The sequence below is a fragment of the Zea mays genome, chromosome 4 (assembly GCF_902167145.1).
Source record: "Zea mays cultivar B73 chromosome 4, Zm-B73-REFERENCE-NAM-5.0, whole genome shotgun sequence".
Lineage (NCBI taxonomy): Eukaryota > Viridiplantae > Streptophyta > Magnoliopsida > Poales > Poaceae > Zea > Zea mays.
This window is the reverse complement of record NC_050099.1, coordinates 220,351,420-220,374,405: the sequence shown is the minus strand read 5'-3', so window position 1 is coordinate 220,374,405 and position 22,986 is coordinate 220,351,420. Positions and strand designations below refer to the sequence as shown.

Sequence of the window (22,986 nt, the reverse complement as noted above, 5' to 3'; positions counted from 1 at the left end):
TGTCTCCTTATGATGTAATTATTTATTTATTTTATACAGAACTCCTATTATTTAGTAATGATGTGACATTCGTTTCTGTACCATGATTCATCATATGTGTGAGACTTGGTCCCATCACACCTGGTGATTATGTTCGCGCCCGGGTCTCGGTGCCCCGAAACCCGGGTGTGACAGAAGTGGTATCAGAGAGGATGTTGACTGTAGGACGAAACCTAGATAGAACTGGACAACCATTATGTACTTACCTTTGCTACTTTGACCCTTTTCTAAACTTTCGTTTATCTTTTCTCATCCACTGATGCTTTACTCTGATTACACTTATCTTTTCTTTTCTAAAGACAAATGTCGATTTCACACTTTGAAATCCTGTGCCTGAAGTGACCTTTAGGACTAGGAGACCTACTCTTAGGAATAAAATCAAAACTATTTTTTTTAAATATTTGTATGCTTGAATGTTTGTTCTTGTGATACATGTCTGATTTGGATCTTTGATTGAGTGTGATGAGTTGTGGAGTAATGTCCACAATTACAACTGCATATACATATAGGCATAAATATAAATAAATAAAATTCATAAGATAACTAAACAACCTAGATTATCCTCCATTAAAGTGTATCTATTTTAAATAGATCCCTCTTAACATAAAGGATTCTATCTTATCCTAATAAGGTTCATCTTATGTTAAAAAAACAAAAAGAAAATTTATCCTCATAAATTGTTCATAAGATAAACTAGACCAACCAAGAAATACCCCCATTAGAATATATCAAGCCTAATAGATCCATCTTATCTTAATAGATTCATCTTGTCTTGAAAGATTCGTCTTATCCTAACCATTTTACTTATCCTAAAGTAACAATTAGGATCTAATCCAAAATAATGAGATCTTATCTAGTCTAATCTAGTCACACAAATATAACTTAGATCCGATCTAATGTGATAGATTAATCTAACCTAACGAAGGCTAACCTCAAGTTGAGCTAATCTAATGTAAGTTTCTTAACAAGGAGGATAATACTAATGGAATAAATAAGACTCTACTCCTATAATATATGTTTTAACTTAATTCACTCTGCACTAAGTTAAGAATGACCGACCAACTCGGCCTTATGCAACTACCTTAACCATTCGATGGTTGCATAACCCCTCTGTTTTAACCTAACAGAGATTCTGACTTACCTGCACCATATAATCCATCCTATCTCAAAAGATTCTAGCATATATTAATAATATATATCCTACCCTGGTAGATCTATCTAAAACTAGTCTAATCTAGTTATATCCAATCTAATCTAGACCCTACCTAATCTAATATGATCCAATCTAAAAGGAGTTACTTAAACAAGTTAGTTAATACTGGTAACTTAGATTAGACCATATTCCTATAAATGGGTTTTAAACCTAAATTGGTGTCTTAGACCAACTCGTCCGTGAAACCACGACCTAGTCTATGTTATAGGTTGCCCAACCCATTTATCTCAAAAGCAAAGTAAAGCTCTACCCCATATACCAGCAATTATTATCCCAACTCAGATAATGGCATCTAACACCACGACCGATGGTCCCTAAATTAGACCCAAGAAGGTTAACCTCAACAATGAAGGATATGAGTAGAAACAGACCTTCAGATGAATCAAGATCCACCACCCTTGTTTTCTATGCCACACCTGCTAATGGCATGAAAATTTTAGGTGTATAAATATATACATATATATATACTAATTGGAAGTTCCACTTAGATAAAAAAATATAGTAGAACTTCGTAAAGATAAAGTAAGCTTGATATGCTTAACTAAATGATATTCTTAAATAGGATTATGGAATCTATTGTGATCTAATCTAATGTGATTTACTTAAACAGATTAGTGATACTAGTAGAAGAGATTAGACCCTACTAGCCAGGTGTTAACTTAACTCAGTACATTAGACCAACTCAGTCACATGCATGAGATCTAACCGAACCCATAGAATCTTGATGGATTGCATAATCGGTCTACCCTCACCTGACATCAAACACGATTTTGACCTACATCATGTAGTCTATCTCATCCATATCTATTTTAACCATATTCCCCGACCCCGATGAATTACACTAACCTCGAATCAATGAGTTCAAGACTAGAGAAGAAACGATCAACATAGACAAGGAAGGATATAACAGTCAAAGCGAATCTCGAGAAGAATCAAGACTTAAACATTTCGGATGAAGTCTTTTCCTGGCCATAATATTTCTTACCTCAACCTGTCCAGCTTATAACCTACATAATATGTAGCTGGATACATATGCTCTCCTAATCACCCACTAATGACTATATATATACAAAAAAAGAGACTCTGGATTTTTGAACCAATTATAGACTAAGAGCTAAAATTACCAATCCTTCTATATCCCTTTTCTTACAAATCTCGAGGGCGAGATTTCTGTTAAGGGGGTAGGATTTGTAATTCCCAAAATTAGTAGAAAAAAACAATAAAGTAAATAAATAAATATGTTTAAGATAGTGTTTTTGGGAATTTTTGGAACCATTGGAACTTTAGTTGTTCCTTTCCTTTTTCATATTCAAGTAATAGTATCAAATTAGTCAAGTAACTAATAAATAAATTGTGAAATGTGCATCTCATACTGATGTTATTTTGTGTGATGTATATTGGAAATATTAGCCTAAATAGGTCAATAAAGTAATTCATATAAAATTGTTGCATTTCATACTGGCTCTTTGAATTTTGCATTTAAATTTAGGTTCTAAAACCAAAACATATTTGAATTTTATTTGAAAGAAGACAAAAGAAATAAAAAAAAGGAAAGGAGAAACCCAGCTCAGTCCACCTTGGTTTTGGCCCAGTAACAGGATGTACACACGTCGACTAGGGATGGCAATGGATGTCATTTATCCGCGTACCCGCGGATAAAAAATCCATTGGGCACGGTTTTGGGTACGAGTCTGTACCCATGGATACGGATACGGGTAGCACTTGATATCCGTGGATATTTTTAAAACGGATACGAAAAATCAATATCCATACCCAAATACCCGAATATCCGTTAAAATATCTTGTACTCCCGTCCCAAATATGGGTAGCACTTGATATCTGTAGACAATTTTATATTTGCTGGACAAATATGATATCATGTTTGAATTTGCTGGACTAATTTTGTATAGATTTATGTTTTTATCATATTTAAATTTGCTGGACAAATATGATATCATGTTTGAATTTGCTGGATTTAAATATTTTGTATGTGTAGTGGGCAAACGGATATATCCGCGGATATCCGTTACCCGCGGGTAACGGATGTGGATACTGTTTGTTATCCATAGCGGGTAACGGGTACGGGTTCGGATATCGGATATAAGTCGTGGATATGGATATCCAGAGACACTATCCGCGGATATTTTACCCGTTGCCATCCTTAACGTTGACCCACTCTACCACCGCATTGGCCGCGACACCACACTGACAACAGGGGCCCTGGTACCAGCCTCTTGCCCGCTCCCCTTTCTCCCCATTTCTCCTACAACTAGACCCCACTTGCCAGTTGTTCTCTCCCACATGGCCATGGGGGTCTCTGTCCTATGGGGCCCATCTACCAGAACTTTCTTCCTCGGCTCAACGAACTCGTCCGTAAGTCTAGCCGCCAGGATTTCATTGCCCCCAACAACCAAATCGCGCCGGGTTTCTCGCGCCAATCAACCCGATTCTTCCCCTAGGGCTATATATACAAAGGCCATATCCGCCCCCGACACCACATGATCAAGTCGCGCCCACACCGAGCGTGTCACGTCCAGAGAGAGAAAGGAGGGTGGTTGTGTCAGCCGTCGCCATCGGGGCGAGGCTGTGCGATTGTTGGGCCCTCGGGTAGCAAGCCAGGGGCGTCGCCAGGTCCCATTGAAGCTGGTGTGTGATTCAGCTGAACGTGGGGTGGCTCGAGGTGCGCGCAACTCGTCGTCAGCGTTGGGGCGGTGTCGCCAATCCACTGCTCGCCGCAGGTAGTACCATTGACGCCCAAACCCACAGTAAGAATGCTTCCCCGTGCTTTGCAATTCCCTCTTAGGCCTTGTTCGCTTCGACCGGGATCAGTCTGGATTGGAAAGAATCCTCCCGGGATCAGACCTCCGTGGTTGAAATACCGGCCCACGCAAAAACAACGTTCGTTTAAGCCTGTTCGGGCATCAACCCCGGCCCATCCCGGACGATTCCCACATCATCTCGACCGGGTTACAACCCTCGTCCCATCGGCGTGGAAAGAATCTGCGCTTGTTGGCGGCGCGGGAGGCTGCGGCGGCTCCGGGACGAAGGCGACTGCGGCGGCGTCCACAACATCCACGAGACGGCAGCAACAGGACGGAGACGAAAATCTGGTGCGCCTTGCGGCTGGGATCAGGTAAGGCTCCGTAGATCTTCGGAAAGCAAAAACGACGAGCGTCCTGTTATCTATGTCCGTAGGTCTCCGTAGATCAGCAACATCACTGAACGGATGGAAGAGCTGGTAGCTTGTGATTTGTGGAGATCGAATATATTAGCTGATGCAGCGCTTCTGATTGCATTCAGAATTTATGCGGTGATTAATTCGTTAATGGATAGCATTAATTCATGCATGCGCGCACACACATGGCGCATAAACTTGGATATCTGTATAGGTAGCAAGACCTTCCCAATAAGAATCCAGTTAACCAATGCTGATTGTAGTCACTGAACCGACCAACGCTTCTGATTGCAGTCAGAATTTGTGCGGTGATTAGGAGCAGTAGCCAAGGATTTGTTTGTAGTGAATTTTCCCTGTTATTTGCATCACTACAGGTCTGATGATGCACATTGGTGCATTGCTGGGTTGTAATTTTAGTTCTGGTCCAGTATAGCTTTTAGTAGGTAACTACTTCGATTTTGCAGATCTGACAGTGGCTTCTTCACCGCCTGACCGGCGTCCATGCTATCACGGTGGCTACTCCTCGCCGGTACACACGTTCTCCTCCTCTAACTCCTTTCCATCTTCAGGCCATATAGAAGTGAATCAAATATCTTTCCTGTAGGTGGAGTTTTGCTTCTTGAGTTTTCAGAATATTAGAACTTCAGTAAACTTTTAGGACAGTACACTTTTGTGCCCTGTATGACTTATATGAGTCCTCGAGCTTTTTATCTCCATTTAAGTTATTTGTTTTGGATATGTGTACGACGGCACAACTATTTCTGACTTTTTTTATTGGATCAATATATTTTGTTGATGAGAGGATTGAAAGCGACCTTGTCTGTATACTGTACACCAATGTGGTAGGTGCTAGTAGTTTTACACGGGTGCCTCAGGTTATGAACATCATGTTTAGCACAACTGGATTTTAAACTCTATCGTCTTTCTTTTATGCAGAAGACATGTACATAGCATGGTTACTCCTTTCTACAATTCTCCACTGGAGGTATTAACTTGAGTTAATCTGATTACAATATAAACTCAACAGAAACAAGTGACTACAATCCTAATCCAATCTTTAAAAAATGTCTCAAATCATAGAATAGATCTGCCGCCTTCCAGGGAAGCTTTGATCTTTAGAACAAATCCAGTCCTTCACTTCAATATGATCATTTTTTTCGTCTTTAGACCGCACAGATCAGTTGTCAGCTTCTTATTTGGGTGATGATGGTAGGAGCGACTCTGCAGCTTATTAGCTTATCCAATTTTATAATTTTGAAACCTAAATTTGGGTGATGATGTTCTTAGAAAGAAGGATATTTGATTGTAGTAACTGGTTTTGTATCCTAAATTTTATTTAAGGCATGATTATGTTGTGTTTCTCTGTTGTAAAATATCAAGAAAATATGGAGTCTATGGAGTTGCAGAGTTCAACTCTATTTATTCCTTGTTTCTGTTATAAACTATTATATTTGTAGATGTATTTTTAACAAAAACCTATTATATTTCTAGATTATTCCTGCACCGGTTCGAGTTGGAGAAGAATTTCCACCGTCTTGGGATCTAGAAATTAGAAGCAAACAAGTTGAAGATGAAGCGACACAATTGGCAAGAGAAAGGGAGGTTAGAGGAAGTGATGATTTCTCAATTAAGAATTGCATAGCAGTTCTAAACACATTGGAAGTCACAAAGGAGGAGAAGGTCAAAGCCTATAAGGTGTTTAAGGACTCTGACAATCGACAGATTTCTTGAGTGCCTGTAATGATGATAGAGAGGCTGCATTGATGTGGTTGAGGGATGAGATGGCTTAGTAGGTATACCTAAGGTTAACTCCGTACTCAATTTTACATACCTTGCATTATTTCATATTTTAGATTAGCAAACAGTATGTTGCTACAATTATTTCGTATTTTGCAATTCTTGGAAGGCAAACAGTATGTTGCTACAATTTTACATACCAGCAATATGTATGCTATGTGTGTAATAAGCTTTTGAATAGTGGTACCACATACATTTTCACTAATGAATACATTTTCAATAATGACCATTAGCTTTCTCATACCTGCATTTTCAGTGATGGATATCTTAGTATCAATATCAACCTTCTCTCTTTTGTTCTGGTAGTGAAAGCTTAGTTTTTTTTGCTCTTTATTGAGTCATGTGGCATATACTAAATTGTAAATTTGGTTCTACCGTGTGATGTGTGGTTTACCTTGCTTAAATGCTTATAGTTGCTGACATGTATTTTTAATGGCATTTTTCTTTTTATGACAGTTCTAGACTTCCAGGGGTCGAGTTATGTACGAAGTAGCTCCAATCTTTAGAGGAAGATTGTCTTCTTGACGGGTTTTATGTACTTGTTCTATCAAAGAGTGAGATGAATCATTATCTAGATCTATGATCTCGTCATGTTTAGTACACTGGAAATGTAATCTTTTGCAACTTATTAGTGTTAACAGACCATGAGATAATTGTGCAGGTTGTTTGAAAAGGCATTAATATTGAGCTGACTGAAAATTTTTATTTTGGTATTATTGTGGTACGGTTGTTTAAAATCGCATGTTCAGTGCACCTGTTTGAAACGTGTACTGAACGTTAGGGCACCTGTTTGAGTTATTTTGAGGCTAGTATTTTCTCTATCCCTGGATTAAGCGAACAACATTTTAGTGCCAGGGATTACAATCCCTCTCTGGAATAAATCCAAGGGGTTTAAGTGATAGGAGGGGATTAACTCAATCCCTATCTGGAATAAATCCCTTTCTGGAATGTATCCACGTGAACCGAACATGCCCTTAGGCCTTGTTCGTTTACGTCGGATTGGTGGGTCGGAACAATTCCGAACCGGATTGCTTCTCTAATTTATATAAACTTTGATTAACCGGAACGATTTCGGGTGCAATCCGATGTAAACGAACAAGACCTTAGGCGTGTAGCAAACCTCGTCTGATCAATTTGGGGCCAGAATTAGGCTTTGTTCGTTTACACCAATCCCGCTCTGGATTAGCATGGATTGGAATTAAATCCATGTCTCAATCCATGCCCCAAAATAATCCATGACTACTTAATTTTTTTTATTCGGTTAAACCCATCATGGAATATAACCCAAAGGTTTGGGAATTTTTTAAACTATGGAAGACATGGATTCTATCCATAGCTCATTAGGTATGGAACAAATCCATGAGATATTGCACAAGTTTACATTAGAATCCATGGATCAAAAGAATAACTAGCTTTGAAAGTCACATGGATTTGTTGATGGATTTAATCCCCCATGGGATTGGGTGTGAGATATGGATTCACCCAATCCATACCCGGATTAAATCCATGGTGGGATTATATCCCATGTAACCGAACAAGGCCTTACTGGTTGGCCACACCCCGGGCATGGCGCCGCCGCGGGCATGCGTGTGCTGCCGCTGCTGTCAGCCGTGGGGCGGTGGGCGGATCCGGGGTCGTGGATCACGAAATGGGCGTCCAAGATTAGATCAGGGAAAATTGATTGTGAGCCGCAGATCCTAGTGTGTGCGGCCCAGATATATTATGCACATACCCCTTCAATTCGTTGAACTCTGGCCGTTGATCGCCAGGCGGGTGGTTCCGATTACATCCCTGGATACCTCTTCGCTGTGTTAAATATGGGGCGTTGATGTGGAATCCAATGATAGCAGTGGCGTATCGATTCAGTGTAGGGGCTTGATTTAATCCCACGCGTCAAAACCTGATCCTATGGCTAGAATTCGTGGATACCCTTTCGGCCATGGCTTTTTGCTAAAGAGCCCCTCGGCTTATTGGAAATGAACCCTCCATCCCCGGGTATAGAAAGATTAGCGCAGTTGGGTCCTGAAATTCATATGTGACCCCTAGTCTTCTGGATAATTGTGGCCGCAACCCATACTGTGAATAAATGAGATAAGTTAATACAGAAAACGATTTTTAGTATAAAAATAAATCTAGAAACTTGTTTAATTCATATTAAATTCATTTTAACTCCTTTTTAATCCATTCCAGTTGCATTAAATTCATATTAATATTGTCTATCCCCTGGTAACTTTATTTTGCCATGAAACATAAATTACAATTATGCACTTGATTTATTTTGTACATGACTCCTAAACCTTTAGAAAATCATATTTTTTAAACCGTAGCTCCGAATTTAGTGATTCTCGAGCCAGCAATCTCGTTACAATGCGTAGATTATTATTATGCAGTTTGTACTAATATTTGGTGTGATGTTAATTTTGCCTATACCATGTTTGTTTGTATTGCTATGTTTAGTTGTGAGGTCACGAGTCACCTGAAGAGCAAGTTGGTACCTAGAATCTCAAGTCCCAGGCAAGTTGTGTCCTTGGTCACTTCTTTTTACCTAATCATGTTCTTATTAATCATAATGATTTGTATAGGTTAATTTTGATGGGACCTAATAGGTTACCCTAGTTTGACTATCTTTATACCTTGTTTACCACTAAATTTTTGGGTAGTACCTGCTATTGCTTTATGTGGTTTTGGTATGGAGATATACATTATTCATGATCACACTTTTATTATCAGTTTGTTATTTATTGTTCATGATAAGATCATTATGTTAATTAGAACATGGAGAACCACCCAGGAAAACAGTTCTACCATATGGGTGGTATGGGACGCCCTTGGCTGACTAATTAGGAAAGCTAGTGGAGGATTACCTTACCCAAAAGGGGCAAGGGCAGTAGGGGAGTGGTCAGTGTAGGGAGGCCCTTGGGTTGATTTTGCTGTGATGGCGGTCAGGCGAGGGGTCCCTGTATTGGAGCTTCCTAGAAACTGTAGTGGGTTTTCTGAAGCTAGTGGAACTTTATAAAGGCATCGTAGTGTTACCCTGCCTCGCCTCCTTGTAGAGGTGTATGGGAAGTCACAATCCCTTGGCAGATGGGTAACATGACTTCTGGGTAAAGATGTGTAACCTCTGTAGAGTGTAAAACTGGTATACTAGTCGTGCTCACGGTCATTAGCAGCTCGGACACTAACATGACTAACTTATGGAACTAAAATTCAATTTGTCATATGCATTGCATCGCAGGTGTTGTTATCACTTTTGTTCTACTACTTAACTGGGTTGGTATCTACTTATATTTAGTAATTGCTAATAAATTTTGACCAACTTTAAAAGCAATGCTAAGCTTTAACCATCCTCTTTGGTAAGCCTTACACTTCACATGAGCTCCCACCTTTGGCGAGTTCATGCACATTATTCCCCACAACTTGTTGAGCGATGAACGTATGTGAGCTCACGCTTGCTGTCTCACACCCCCCACAGGTCAAGAACAGGTACCGGAGGATGAGGCGCATGGAGGATGTTGTGATGAGTTCGTGAGAGGTCTAGGTCGTCGTCTCCCAGTCAACTTTGGGTTGTTGTATCGTTGTCTCCTTATGATGTTATTATTTATTTATTTCGTACAGAACTCCTATTATTTAGTAATGATGTGACATTCGTTTCTGTACCATGATTCATCATATGTGTGAGACTTGGTCCCAGCACACCTGGTGATTATGTTCGCGTGGGCCTTGGTGCCCCAAAACCCGGGTGTGACACTGTAGAACTTGCCTTTCAACTTCAGTGACACTTTTTCTCATAAGACTCCTGATGCTTGACGCCATTTCATCCACCCCGCTTTGATCCTATGGCTAACATCTTCAGCAATATCACCATCTCTCTGTAGCATCGATCCCAAATAACGAAAGGTGACCTTCTTTGGTACTACCTAGCCTCCCAAGCTTACATCTCCATCCTCACTAATTGTAGTACCAAAGTCACATCTCATATACTCGGTTTTAGTCCTGCTAATTCCAAATCCTTTTGACTCTAGGGTCTGACGCCATAACTCTAGCTTTCTATTTACTCCTTCTAGGCTTTCATCTACTAGAACTACATTGTCAGTGAAAAGCATACACCAAGGGATATCTCCTTGTATATCCCTCGTGACCTCATCTATCACTAAGGCAAAAAGATAAGGGCTCAAAGCTGAACCTTGATGTAGTCCTATGTTAATTGGGAAAATATTTGCATCACCATCAGTTGTTTGGACGCTAGTCACAACCTTATCATACATGTCCTTGATGAGCGTAACATACTTTGTTGGGACTTCATGCTTATCCAATACCCACCACATGAGATTCCTAGGTATATTATCATAGGCCTTTTCCAAGTCGATAAAAACCATGTGCAAGTCCTTCTTCTGCTCCTTGTATCGCTCTATGACCTGCCTTATTAAGAAAATTGCTTCCATGGTTGACCTTTCAGGCATGAATCCAAATTGGTTTATGGTGATATGTGTCATTCCTCTCAGGCAATGCTCAATAACTCTCTCCCATAGCTTCATAGTGTGGCTCATGAGCTTAATCCCTTGATAGTTGGTACAACTTTGAATATCTCCCTTGTTCTTAAAGATTAGTACTAATGTACTCATCTTCCACTCATCGGGCATCTTGTTTGATCGAAAAATATGGTTGAACAACTTGGTTAGCCAAACGATAGCAATATCCCCAAGGCATTTCCACACCTCTATTGGGATACCATCCGGGTCCATCGCCTTGCCCCCTTTCATCCTCTTTAAAGCTTATTTGACCTCTAATACTTGGATCCTATGTACAAAGCATCTATTTAAATCATCAAAAAGCCATCCAATTGGGTGCCCATAGTCTCATTCTCATCATTGAAAGATTGTCAAAATACCTCTGCCACCTCTGTTTGATATCTTGTCCTTTCACCAAGAGTTGATCCATCTCATCCTTAATGCATTTAATATATAAATTATGTGGATACTAAATATAAGCTTGATGGTGATAAAGGTATAAGACAATTGATTTTTAAATCTAGAGATTTGGCTTGGCTGAAGTTAAGAAATCATAGCTTTCCCAAATTGAGAAAATCTAAATTGATGCCTAAAGCCGATAGACCTTTTAAAGTTTTGTAAAAAGTTAATGAGAATGCATATAAGCTTGATCTTCCTGTAAATTTTGGGCTTAGTCCCACCTTTAACATTGTAGATTTGAAGCTATATTTGGGAGAAGAAGATGAGTTTTTGAGTCAAGGAAAACTCAAATACAAGGGGAGGAGGATGAGAACATCAACACCATCGATACACCCACACAATCACCACCAACCCTTAGTCCTATGACTCATGCTCGTGCTCGTCGACTCAGACATCAAGTGAGTTCCTTTTTAAGCTCTTGTTCATTATATTTAGATAATGGAAACGTGGGTGCTCTTTTCTTGACTAGGAATCATAGAAAGGATCAAAAGGGATGAAGACTTGTGTGGATAGATTCAGACAACAAGACAATACCAACTTTTGATAGCCGATGCGACTTCATATGAACTTCGATTGGGGCTTTCAAGTATTTTATGGAAAGCTTATCAAGTCTACTTTTAAACTGATTTGTGTTGACATCCATATCTATTTCTAGTCGGTTGCAATTATTTTTTTAGCTATTGAGGCATTTTTTCTGTCCATGGTGCTACGACATCCTATTTTGGTCCAAAGGACCGTGTATCAAGTTGAGTCCATTAAGAATGTGTCCTAGTGTTGGAGCATGACACCAGCACCCTTTTGGTCATTTTACCATGTTATTTATACCATTGGTCGCCGCTAAGAATAGTCAAGGTTTTGTTTCGAGTTAGCCATTGCTACCGCCTTTCAGCACAAGTGTTGGATAGAACGTCCGTTTGATTGTATTCAAAACCCCACCATCTGGTGTTTTTACATTGAAAACCTCTACATTTATCTACCAATTTAGTGTTTGTTCTTCTTGTTCTCGATGGTTCTTCTATTGTTCTTGATGATTTCTTCGATTTCTACATGATATAATTGTAGCATTTGCATAGTTGCATTTTACAAATAATTTAGTCAGGGGCATACTCAAACAAGTTACAAGGATCGCCCCATACATCCAATATAATTCTAGCAATTGCATAGTTGCATTCTACAAATAATCTTCCAACAAAAAAAAGGCCTCCTACAAGGGAAAAAAACTGCCCCTAACGAAACAATCACAAACTCATTTGCTTTCATACAGGAGTCCAAGCAGACACAGAGATCAAAGGTCTGGACTTCCAGCACAACTGAAGCCTGCCTTTCTCATGCGCGACCCCAAAGCTCCTGCTGAACAACCCAACCAGCATCGTAGCCTGAGCGATATTGCAAGCACTCAGCTCACAAGACACAAACCCTTCCAAAGCCTTCGGAGCAGCAGCGGCCTCCAGCGTCACAGACCCGTACATCCCCACGAAGTCCTGTATCCTTGGCCCTACCATACCCTTCTCCACAAGCCTCAGGCACGCCCTGCTGCTACTACTGCTGAAACAGCTCGACAGGGACTCGAACACCGTGGTGAAATGGTGCAATGCCTCGAAGAAGAACTCCACAAAGGAGGCCTGGGACAGACAGGCCTCTTTCCCAATCCTGACCAGCTCATCTTCTATGACCACCACTGACTTGGGTTGTAGCTTCCTCGCACAGACAAGTAGCAGCATCTGTAGCCTGCTACCCGACCTGTAACACAGGTTCGTTGTGTCACATGAGACGACCACTGGCCCTTCACAGTTCCTGGAGAAGTCGTCGAGGTCCTCCGCATGGCGTACACGGAGAGAGTTGTACCGGAAGGGAAGGTTCAAGGACTCGGCAAACTCCGAAAGCCGCCGTGCAGCTGTCTGATGAGTGTTGTCGTCGTCGTCGTCATCGTTGTAAACAGCATCTGTTATGATTGCTGTAAGGTGTAGTGCCTTGCCTCCAAGGCGAGCAAGGTCTGACATGAGGGATGGCCACTGTACGCCCTCACCGAGGTTGAAGTCGATGACATGAATATCCATGTCGCCTGTGGTGGCATCTAGTATGGCTTGATTGGCTGTGAAGTGTGCGAACTTGACGTATGGCGACAGCTCCTGGATCATCTGGTGCGCCGACATGATACCGGCCGGCACCGGATCCGGCAGATAGCACGGAGAGCATGCACCAGGTATCCGGGATTGGAGGCCTAGGGCAAAGTGGCAGGCCAGGCGGCCGAAAGAGCTGGATGGAGCATTATCACAGGTGCTAGCCAGGAGCCCATTGAGTTTTGAAAGCACTGCCAAGGCAAGGCTTGAATCTCCAGCCTCAACCGCATCTGCAACAGTGAGAAGGAGATCACTCAAGCTGTTCTCCTCCATGAGCTCATCTTGGAGAGCCGCCAGGTTAGCACTCTCTTGGCACAGAAACCTCTCATCACAATGGGTGAACACATCAGCCTCAAAGGCATATTGGTCGTGGGAATCACTAGAACCAATAGCAATGGTGTCGAAGAACTCACGATCTTCTCTTGCATCAGGAGAAGGATCAGCAGGTATGGTGGCATTCTCATGGAGGTTGAGTTGAGGGGACCATAGTGAATGGCTACTCTCTTCATGTGTAGGAAAGAAGATGAGAGGAGAACAAGGATATGAAATGGTCTCCATCGGCTTTGCTCTCTACCATGAGTTGGTCTAGCCGATGTGATTTAAGTAGAACGAGCGGCAAAGTGGGGAGACAATTTTTGAAGAGAAAAGCATGCGGACCCTCGTGCTAATGCAAGCTAAACTGTCTTCATCTGGGAGCAACATGGATCCGACCAAAGGTGTTTGGCTCTTTGTGTGCCTCTACCAGATTTCAGGGTATACATACTCCTGAAAAAAACAAACTGCTGTGTCATTTTTGGTGGCCTGTCAGAAAGAAGCAGAAGAAACTCAGAAGGCGTTGGGGGCATATTCCTGTAGTGCTTCTTGCTACGTGCCAGCATTTTGTCATATAGTCCATATAAGAATAAGAAATTCTATATATGCTGGGTTGCTACTTGCTGTGTTGATCTTAGAATGTAGTCAAGTAGCAATCACAATTTAAGAAGCAATAAAATGCAACCCTAGATGCAGAGCATATATATGCTTTGATCTTCAACATTGTGCACAGTATGTGTTTCAACAATATAATGTGATCCAGAAAAATATGACGTTTAAAACCTCAACTACGATGTATCTTTATATAAAAACTAGCCAGTTACTCGTGCTTTGCTACGGTTGTTATATATCATATAAATAGATATTGAGATATTTATTAAATATAATTATTGTTTATTTCTAAACAACGTGTGGTTTGCTGGTTAGCCCTAAATTTCTAGAGCAGGGGACCGTGACATCGAGTGTTCGCTCTGCACTATTTTTGCACGGTGTGGTAGCTGTGTAAACGGGGTCGGGTGGTAGGCATGCGCAATAACTGGTTGTGCAGACGATAGGAGTCCAGCGGGCAGTAGCTGAGAGAGCGCTGCATGGGCATTCGGCGTGGGGCCCACAGGGCACGGCGCTGGAGCAGAGTGTCAATGCGGAGGGTAAAGCCGTGGTAGCATATAATTTCTTTATATAGTAGTATAGATATGTATACATACTACTTAAACTTTATATTTTATATGACCAGCTGAAACACAGTTTAATTTACATATATCATACAATGTGTGTTCAATTACTACCACTAAGTCAGCAACCAAAGAGCTCATGACACTAACTTGCTTCCAGACTGAATTCTTTATTTCATGTCAATCAGGCAATCATACAGCGCCGTTATTGTAGGATGATAATTAAGTAGTTATCTTTTGGCAGATTCTTAATAGTCATTGAAGTCATTTTCTCTCATCATATTAATAATTACTAGATGTTGCTAATACAGTGGAATTGAATGAAGACAATCCAACAATGCTGCTTGTTTTAAAGAGTGGAGAGTTGTTGCAAAGAGGAACTTAAAGAAAACAATATCGGCCCCACAGGCTTATTATTGGCTCCAAGCTGCATCTTCCCATTAATCTGAACCTTTTGTCCTGGAGTTCAACCTGGCAAGGAATATGATTGATTCCAGAGAATGGCAGTGGCAGCAGCTTGGGGGTGGAGCATAATATCTACTCCTATAATGCAGGAGTTTCTCAGTTTGTGCATCACCTCTCCTCTTCCCCATTCCTGCTTTCTACAAATAAGGTAAAATTGTATATAAGTAGGGATTTAAATTGAACCTGGTTGTTCACTCCACCTTTACACACATATTTTTTGTTTTATATTCTATAATCAAGCATAATAAGGATATTTTTTATGAAAAATAGGGAAAAAAAACCGATCTGTACCGGGTCTAGCCCGTCGTGCTGCACCTAAGGCCCATGCACGACACGGTGATCAAGCCAGACTAGCATGGGCCCAGTGGACAACGGGCCGGATCATGCTCAAGCCAGGTTAAACTGTGCCAGGCCATGGGCCGCCTAGCAAACCTGGCCCATTTTAGACATGTATATCCATACAACAATGATGTGCCAACATAGGTAGGCAGCGACACAATCAAGACAGCGACACAATCAAGACGATGGCATGTGCAGATGGGACTACTAGGTGTCAGCGCATTAGAACTGTTAGGTCATCAATTGAGATATCAGATACCAGATGTCAATTGCATTGCTTGCTAGCTCTGACTATGATTATTTATTCGATTCGAGATTATAGTTGTTTGATTGAGGAGGGGAGAGGTATCGACGCAGGCATCCATCGTGGCGCCACTGCTCGCCTCGCCTGTGAGGCCTGAAGTCGTGACAACATGAGTAGGACCCCGCCACCACTATCCCCACAAGCCGCTCAAGATTTCCGAATGCTTATTGTAAAGGTTTAAAATGTGTTTGAATAACTATCCCATTTAAAGAAACCGTAGCAATACATGGGCATCTAACTAGTGACACACAGTTTTTCCACTAACTCATTCAAAATTTCAGTTTCAAATACTAATGATGTGTTGCAGAGAACCTTCAGAATTAACGGTTCCATTTTTTCCCTCAAATACATTGTTCACCCTAAACAAAATAAATAAAGCATTAGTCAAAAATGTTTTTGGTACAGAAGGACAAGCTAACATGGTGGAACTTGCACATCACAAGAGATTAAGTCTGCATTATGAATTCATTTGGCAATTTAGCATTCTCCTCATGTTTAACATAAAAAAGATTTCAGAGCACAATTTAACAACAATAGAAAATAAAAAAGAAAAGTAATTACTTCTAAAATGAAATTGACAAATAGAGACAATTACAGAACACAACTACCTTCAAAACCAAATATATAGAAGCGTAACAGCGTGCAGGTTATGCCAGAAAGACGAAGTAACTGATATGGTGCCATATATATATATATATATATATATATATATATATATATATATATATATATATATATATATATATATATATATATATATATATATATATATATATATATATATATATATATATATATATATATATATATATATATATATATATATATATATATATATATATATATATATATATATATATATATATATATATATATATGCTTTAGTGCATTTTAGTGTTTTAAATAGCGGGATAAGAGATTTATCCCCATGCTTCTTAAAAGTAATAATATCGGGATATATCTGGGTATAGCGGGATATGTCGGGCTAAATAGCATAACTTTTTGCTACTAAAAAAAGGATATATCTTGGTCACTATAACCGGCTATTTAAAACCTTACTGCATTTAAGTACCATATGCCCCAGGTTTCATCATGGAGGGCTCTAATGAATTCCCTGAAACTGATAGAGACGACTTTATGGTCCATTAGCCAACCATGGCCTCGGCACTTAGTAGCTTATCATGCTCACGGCATATGTCTTCTGTCAATGATATCAGATGAGTTAAGGCCAGCAGGTGGAACACCTCAGTATCATCCTAATCATAGCTAGCAAGCAATGCAACTGGAAAAGGAAAGAAAGCATTTAAAATCCGAGTATATAAAATTTCAGGAGATATTGATGGGCTTGGCCATTCACAAATGTTTATAACAAATTCATTTTGCTCCTAGACTACTAGTCATAATTGGAGGATCTGATGATCATCACAGAGAATGAAATAAGAAGTTGAAACAAGTGAGAGAAGAATTTGAGCATATGAGCTAAACCTGTCAGAATGTTCATCAACGTGACACAACTTATTAACTTAGCGAGAGTAATGTACAAAGATCATTAGGAATTGTTCCAATCAAATGCCTTCAGTTGTGAGAAGCAGCTCTAGCGATAGCAGAAGTCAGAAGACAACAGTAGCATACCAAACTGCTGTCTCGTATATTCTGAGCATCAGCTCAGTGTGATCTCCTTATCACCAGCAAGGCTGAAGGTTCCTTAAAGTATATCACCTTTGATTACCAATATACACTTCCTAATACAGCATAAATTACACGATGAAGAACTGAAAAAATGAGAAAAAATGACCATACCGATACCTGGACAGTCTCCTTTCAGTTTATATGAAAAAGATACACGCTATAGATTAACTAGTTGAAATCATGCAGACAGCCTGTCAGGCTGAGCACGGTGCCTGTATCTTTTGAAAATAAAAACATGGTTCTTGGTCAAGAAGCTAGTCTTCTTACTCTAAGTAAACAAAAGGCAAGTCTAGATTGACACATGTTAAAGGCTATGCTATTTTCTATGTTGCGACTTCAGTGGTTAGTTTATCAAAACGCAAATGATTACATCGGCTTTTTCCCCTGTCGGCACAAATTTTCTAAGGGGTAGAAAATTAAGATTACAGCATGGCCCCACCAATGACGTAATGCAGTATGAAGATGCTAATGGAATAATGGTAAAGATTCCAGCATCAAGTCCAAAATGTTAGAGTGGCAAAGCAGCAGCAGAATACAACTGGTATTTTGGCTAGGTAAAGAGCAAATTGTGCCTGTTTAGATGTAAGTAAAATCAACTGGCAACTGTGGCGAATAGTTCGTTTTCATCCTAGCACATGGAACAACAAGAAAAATCAGGTTTGGTTACCGAAGCAGCACATCACGATACAAGGGCGGCAATGGATGGTCAACTGATTTCTCTTTCAGAATACTGGGCTGTACCTGAAACTAAAAGATGTCCTAGCCAGACAGCAGAAAAAGATTCAAGTTTTCAACGGCTACAAATAAGCAGAAAGGGATGGTAACCAACAAAAAAAAAACTTTGTTAAAGTCACTTGCATGACCTATCTGCCTACCTACTGAAAACAAAATGACTACCAAGTTGCTGCACTTGGTAGATTCCTGCTAACATGCTTAGCAAGCTAAGGTCCAAGGCAATCAGTCTCCAATGTTCAATCAAATATTTAATTCCTCCCAGAGTTGATGTTGCAATGACTCGTGACTTGGACTGGACATTATTAGTATTAAAGAGATGGCATCATGTAGGTCCTCTTCCCTGGAAAAACTTGGATTGGCTTTCTAAACAATATTGGAATGATATTTCCACCAGGTAAGTTCTACCTTATTCTTAACCAATGCCCATTGTTGTTTGTTACCCTCATCGCCTCCCTGAAGCCGTAGCAAAACACAAGTGTCTAGAGCAGTGTGGCATGTTTTCTCTGCTACTATTTCTTAATCGAATCTCTCGATTAGGTACTTGAGCCAAAGAAAAATTGTAAAGCATGTATGGTACTACGCAACACGCCTACCCGTGATTGTATCCGATCGAGAATCCCGTCACGAATCACGTGGGTAGAACAGCAAGAACACGAGGCCATGATCATCCGTGCGATTCGCTTACGTATAGTGAACCCTTGCGTATGAGGTGAAACGACAATCCCATGATTGTTCGTGCGATTCGCCTGATCCTCATCTGCACAGCCGCAAAACGCACGACGAATCTCCTCGCCGATAGGAACAGCACCCTGCTGCCACTTGCCTGCCTTCCCCTTCCCCCATGCGCGGGCCACCAACCGCGTGACCGTGTGAGCCACGCGACGCGCGCCGTGCCGCGACGACGGCCCCTGCAGCGGGACAAAGAGAACGCGGCGCACGCCAGAGAATCTCCATGTGGAAAGCATGGTTCGAGGTACAGGTGCTACCTGCATTGGAGTCGGAGCTAGCAGGCCAGGCCAATTGGGGGGCGCAGGCCGCGTTGGTGGTAGGAAACTTGAAGAGGGTCAGTTCGAAGGTGGGACGCCGCAGCCCGTGCTCTGGCCGGTCTCCAGCGCCGCCTCGGCAAGCACCGGAGATGGGGGGCGGGGACGCGGCTTGGCACGTGTCGCCGTCACCGAGGTTGGGTTGGGCTTCATTTTCGTCTCACATGCACGACGGGCTGAGCTGGTCGGGCTGGACTGGACTGGACTGGTTTAAGTGTTTAAAGCTGGTTGCCTAAGCAAATCTTGTTCTGTTAATGGTCTGGGCGTGTTTCAGTGGGCTGATGGGCTCGACACTGTAATTGTACATATCCTTTGTGTAGTTGTTCTTGCTTCTCTTACATGTGCCTGACAATTTAGATCGATACGTCTCTTTCTCTGTCTTGTTTTTCCTAAGCAAAATTTACTCCCTCCATTCTCAGTTATATTTTATTTTCATTGTGCTCAAAGTCAAACCTCTTTTAAATTAGCCAGAAAATACACCACATAAACATCAGGTGAGCTCAAACTAATTCTCCGTGAAACATGTTTTGTTTGAACTTATAGATGTTAACATATTTTAAGCTTCAGCAATTTTAACTTAGGGTAACTTCTAAATTGACTAGTTTAGAACGAAGTAAGTAGTTTCCTATGGAAAAAGAAAGAAATAAAACAAAAACTATTATATGAAAATATATTTTGCATGCACGATAGTTCAAGTAATTTACATGTGTGTGCGTGTATATCGTTATGATGTGTCTTCTACACGTTTATAGGAACCGGGGTAGAGTTAATTCTAATTATCTATTTGTGCCCTTAATCGGGAGCTATCCTAGCCGTTAATTACAACCTCATCACACGACCCCATATAAATAGATTAAGGGGACATCGGATTTAGCCAACGCTAATCGCTCGACCACAAACCCTAATCGACGTCCACATGTTCCCATCACCTAGGCGTACGTAGTGACTGGAAGAGTTGTGATCTATGGCGTCGGATCCGTGATTGACCCAACGGGATCAGGATCCGAGCCTCCACCTGCATGTGCCACTAGAGGAGGAGATCCACCGCCGATAGGCGCTGGAAAACCAGTACCCGACCGACGGCGGTGTGCGCTTCCGAGGGGACGTGCACACCGGTGGGAGGGACCGTGGGGTCATGCACAGGGCTGATCGGTCACCAGAGTCAGAGGAGATGAGAGCAGAGAGAGGAGCCAAACAATATAGAACAGAAAAGTGACGGTCAAGCGGACGGATAGAGCGGTGGGTGAGAGAGGCAAATGCGGGTAGGGTTTGCCACTCCCCTGAAATCTCCGCTTTAAATACTACGAGCTACAGTAACTCGAGTCATAAAAGATTGTCTGATTCGATCGAATGGACGTGATCAAGGCGTTGGGCGCTAGCCAGTCGAGTGGGCCAGATTGGCGACTCGGGCCTAGGTTACGGCTCGGGCGCTTTAAAAGCTAATGAACTGTCACTTCTTCTAAAGACAGATACATCAATATCTGTAAATAAACAATTATAGCACATATGACATAATTGACTTACAGAAAGTAAATTGTAACCAAGTGATTCTACTAAGAACACATTAGAAATTGAATGCTCGGTAGTGATGGCTATTTTACCCAAACCTTTGACCTTGCCTTGATTCTCATCTCCAAATATGATCGTGTCATGGGAATCCTTGTTCTTGACGTAGCAGGTGAACATCTTTTTCTCCCCCATCATGTGGTTTGTGCATCCTCTGTCAATAATCCAGCTTGTGCCCCGGATGCATAAACCTACAAGGTGATTTAAGCTTGGGTTTTAGGTACCCAACTCTTGTTGGGTCCTACAAGGTTAGTTGTTGGGGGCCTTCCTCTTCGAAAGGTCCTCAAAAACATGACTAACCATATGTTTCCAGTATGACATGGATTATTACAGGGGGCTTCGGCTTCAGGATGAAGGTTTTCTCTTATGAAAGGGTGAAAATATAACCCGAAGGTGATGAGAATGGACGATGGGGCTATAGCCGAAGAGCTTCGGCTTGACGTGATGACGAAGACCAAGTATGATGAAGACCGAAAAGGGACAAATACTATCCAATCCTTAATGATTCGTATTATGTTTGTAGATGAATGTCAAGGGCATAAATATACTTTTACCTGGGCTGCGTCCCATGCCTATAAATAGATGAACAGTAACACCATATTGTGCACGCTGATTTTTTATCACTCTCTCGTGTCTTCACCTTCGAACAAGCCGAAGGCATCAATGTAATATTAATTCTGTTAATACTCATATGTGTTTTATGGAATACAAATATGAATGAATTAATAAGATGCTGCTACTGTCTTCATCCTTTCATATTCTTATTCACATATTAAATGATGAAGGTATGTCATTCCTAACCTTCATCTGATGAGCATTATACCCTTGTGGGGATAAAGCTTTGGAAGACGAAGGTCTTTAATAATTAACAATTGTGTTGCCTTGTTCTTGATCTACAGTATTTGAGAACAAGTGACCAACATTAGTCACATAAGAGTTTGGAACCCATATGCAAGTTTTGTCTTTCTTGCACTTAGGCCCCAAATTTTTAGCAACTACTTTATCATTTTTGCAAGTTAGCACATATGAAGCAGCATAAGTATGATAAAGCATAATTGGGCCATTAGATGCATTCCTAGGCGCATGAGAGACAGCATGGCGCCTAGGTCTCTTCCTACCATGAACATACGATGAGCTAGATGATGCATACATGGCATAAGAATCAAAAACAACATCATGACGAGTAGGTAAAACTGCATGATCATAGCAAATATTACGATGAACAACACTAGAAGCATTCTTAACATGAGCATACAAATAGGCATGGTTCTTTTTGTCTTATAAAGAATAAGAGCTACTAGCCATAGGGGCCTTCCCTTTCTCCTTGATGAGATTGGAAGTACTTTGGCTTGTTAAGTTCTTGGTTCCCCTTTGAAAACCAAGTCCATCCTTAATAGAGGGGCGTCTACCAATGGTGTAGGCATCCCTAACAAAGTTTATCTTTTCGTATTCACTCTTGCAAATTTTATGTTGACCATTAAGATTTGTAACTTCATCATTCAACTTAAGAATAGTGGAAGCATGAGCATTGCAAGCATCAATATCAACATCTTTACATCTATTGCAAATAGAGACATGCTCCACAGATGAACTAGTAACATTCACTTTTTCTAGCTTAGCATTTAAATCAGCATTTAAGCTCTTAAGACTAGAAATAGAATCATGGCAAGAATATAACTCAGAAGAAAGTAATTCATTTTTCTTAATTTCAACAGCCAGAGATTTTTCAGCATTAATACACTTATCATGTTCTTCATATAGAATACTTTCTTGTTTCTCTAGCATTCTATCCTTCTCATTAATGGTATCAATTAATTCATTAAGTTTATCAACTTTGGACCTATCTAACCCCTTAAAGAGATCGCTATAATTTATCTCATCATCGGAATCCTCATCACTAGAAGAAGTGTACTTGGGGGTATCTTGAGTACGTACCTTCTTCTCCTTGACCATGAGGCATGTGTGATGCTCGTTGGGGAAAAGGGATGACTTGTCGAAGCCTGAAGCAGCAAGTCCCTCATCGTTGGAGTCAGATGAAGAGCAGTCCGAG

The 22,986-nt window shown here is 40.9% G+C and overlaps 1 protein-coding gene and 2 long non-coding RNA genes across 9 annotated transcripts; 1 reads left to right on the top strand and 2 right to left on the bottom strand.

Moving 5' to 3' along the window:
- Positions 1–3,606: 3,606 nt before the first annotated feature.
- LOC103654628 (uncharacterized) lies at positions 3,607–6,940 on the top strand. 7 transcript variants are annotated; one of them, XR_566224.3, is made up of 5 exons: positions 3,616–4,385; positions 4,892–4,956; positions 5,364–5,412; positions 5,919–6,231; positions 6,681–6,940. It is a non-coding gene; the product is annotated as an uncharacterized lncRNA (long non-coding RNA). The 7 variants fall into 7 exon arrangements; XR_002750562.1 differs by having other exon boundaries at positions 3,607–4,956; positions 5,032–5,412; XR_002269300.2 differs by having other exon boundaries at positions 3,618–4,956.
- Positions 6,941–12,264: 5,324 nt separating this feature from the next.
- Positions 12,265–13,969, bottom strand: LOC103654627 (protein NODULATION SIGNALING PATHWAY 2). Its single transcript, XM_008681473.4, has one exon. The coding sequence runs from the start codon at positions 13,867–13,869 to the stop codon at positions 12,448–12,450; it is 1,422 nt and encodes a 473-aa protein (XP_008679695.1). The 5' UTR covers positions 13,870–13,969; the 3' UTR covers positions 12,265–12,447.
- Positions 13,970–15,116: 1,147 nt separating this feature from the next.
- Positions 15,117–20,622, bottom strand: LOC103654626 (uncharacterized). The gene is made up of 2 exons (XR_566223.2): positions 19,314–20,622; positions 15,117–15,397 (listed from the first exon to the last, which is right to left on the bottom strand). It is a non-coding gene; the product is annotated as an uncharacterized lncRNA (long non-coding RNA).
- Positions 20,623–22,986: the final 2,364 nt, after the last annotated feature.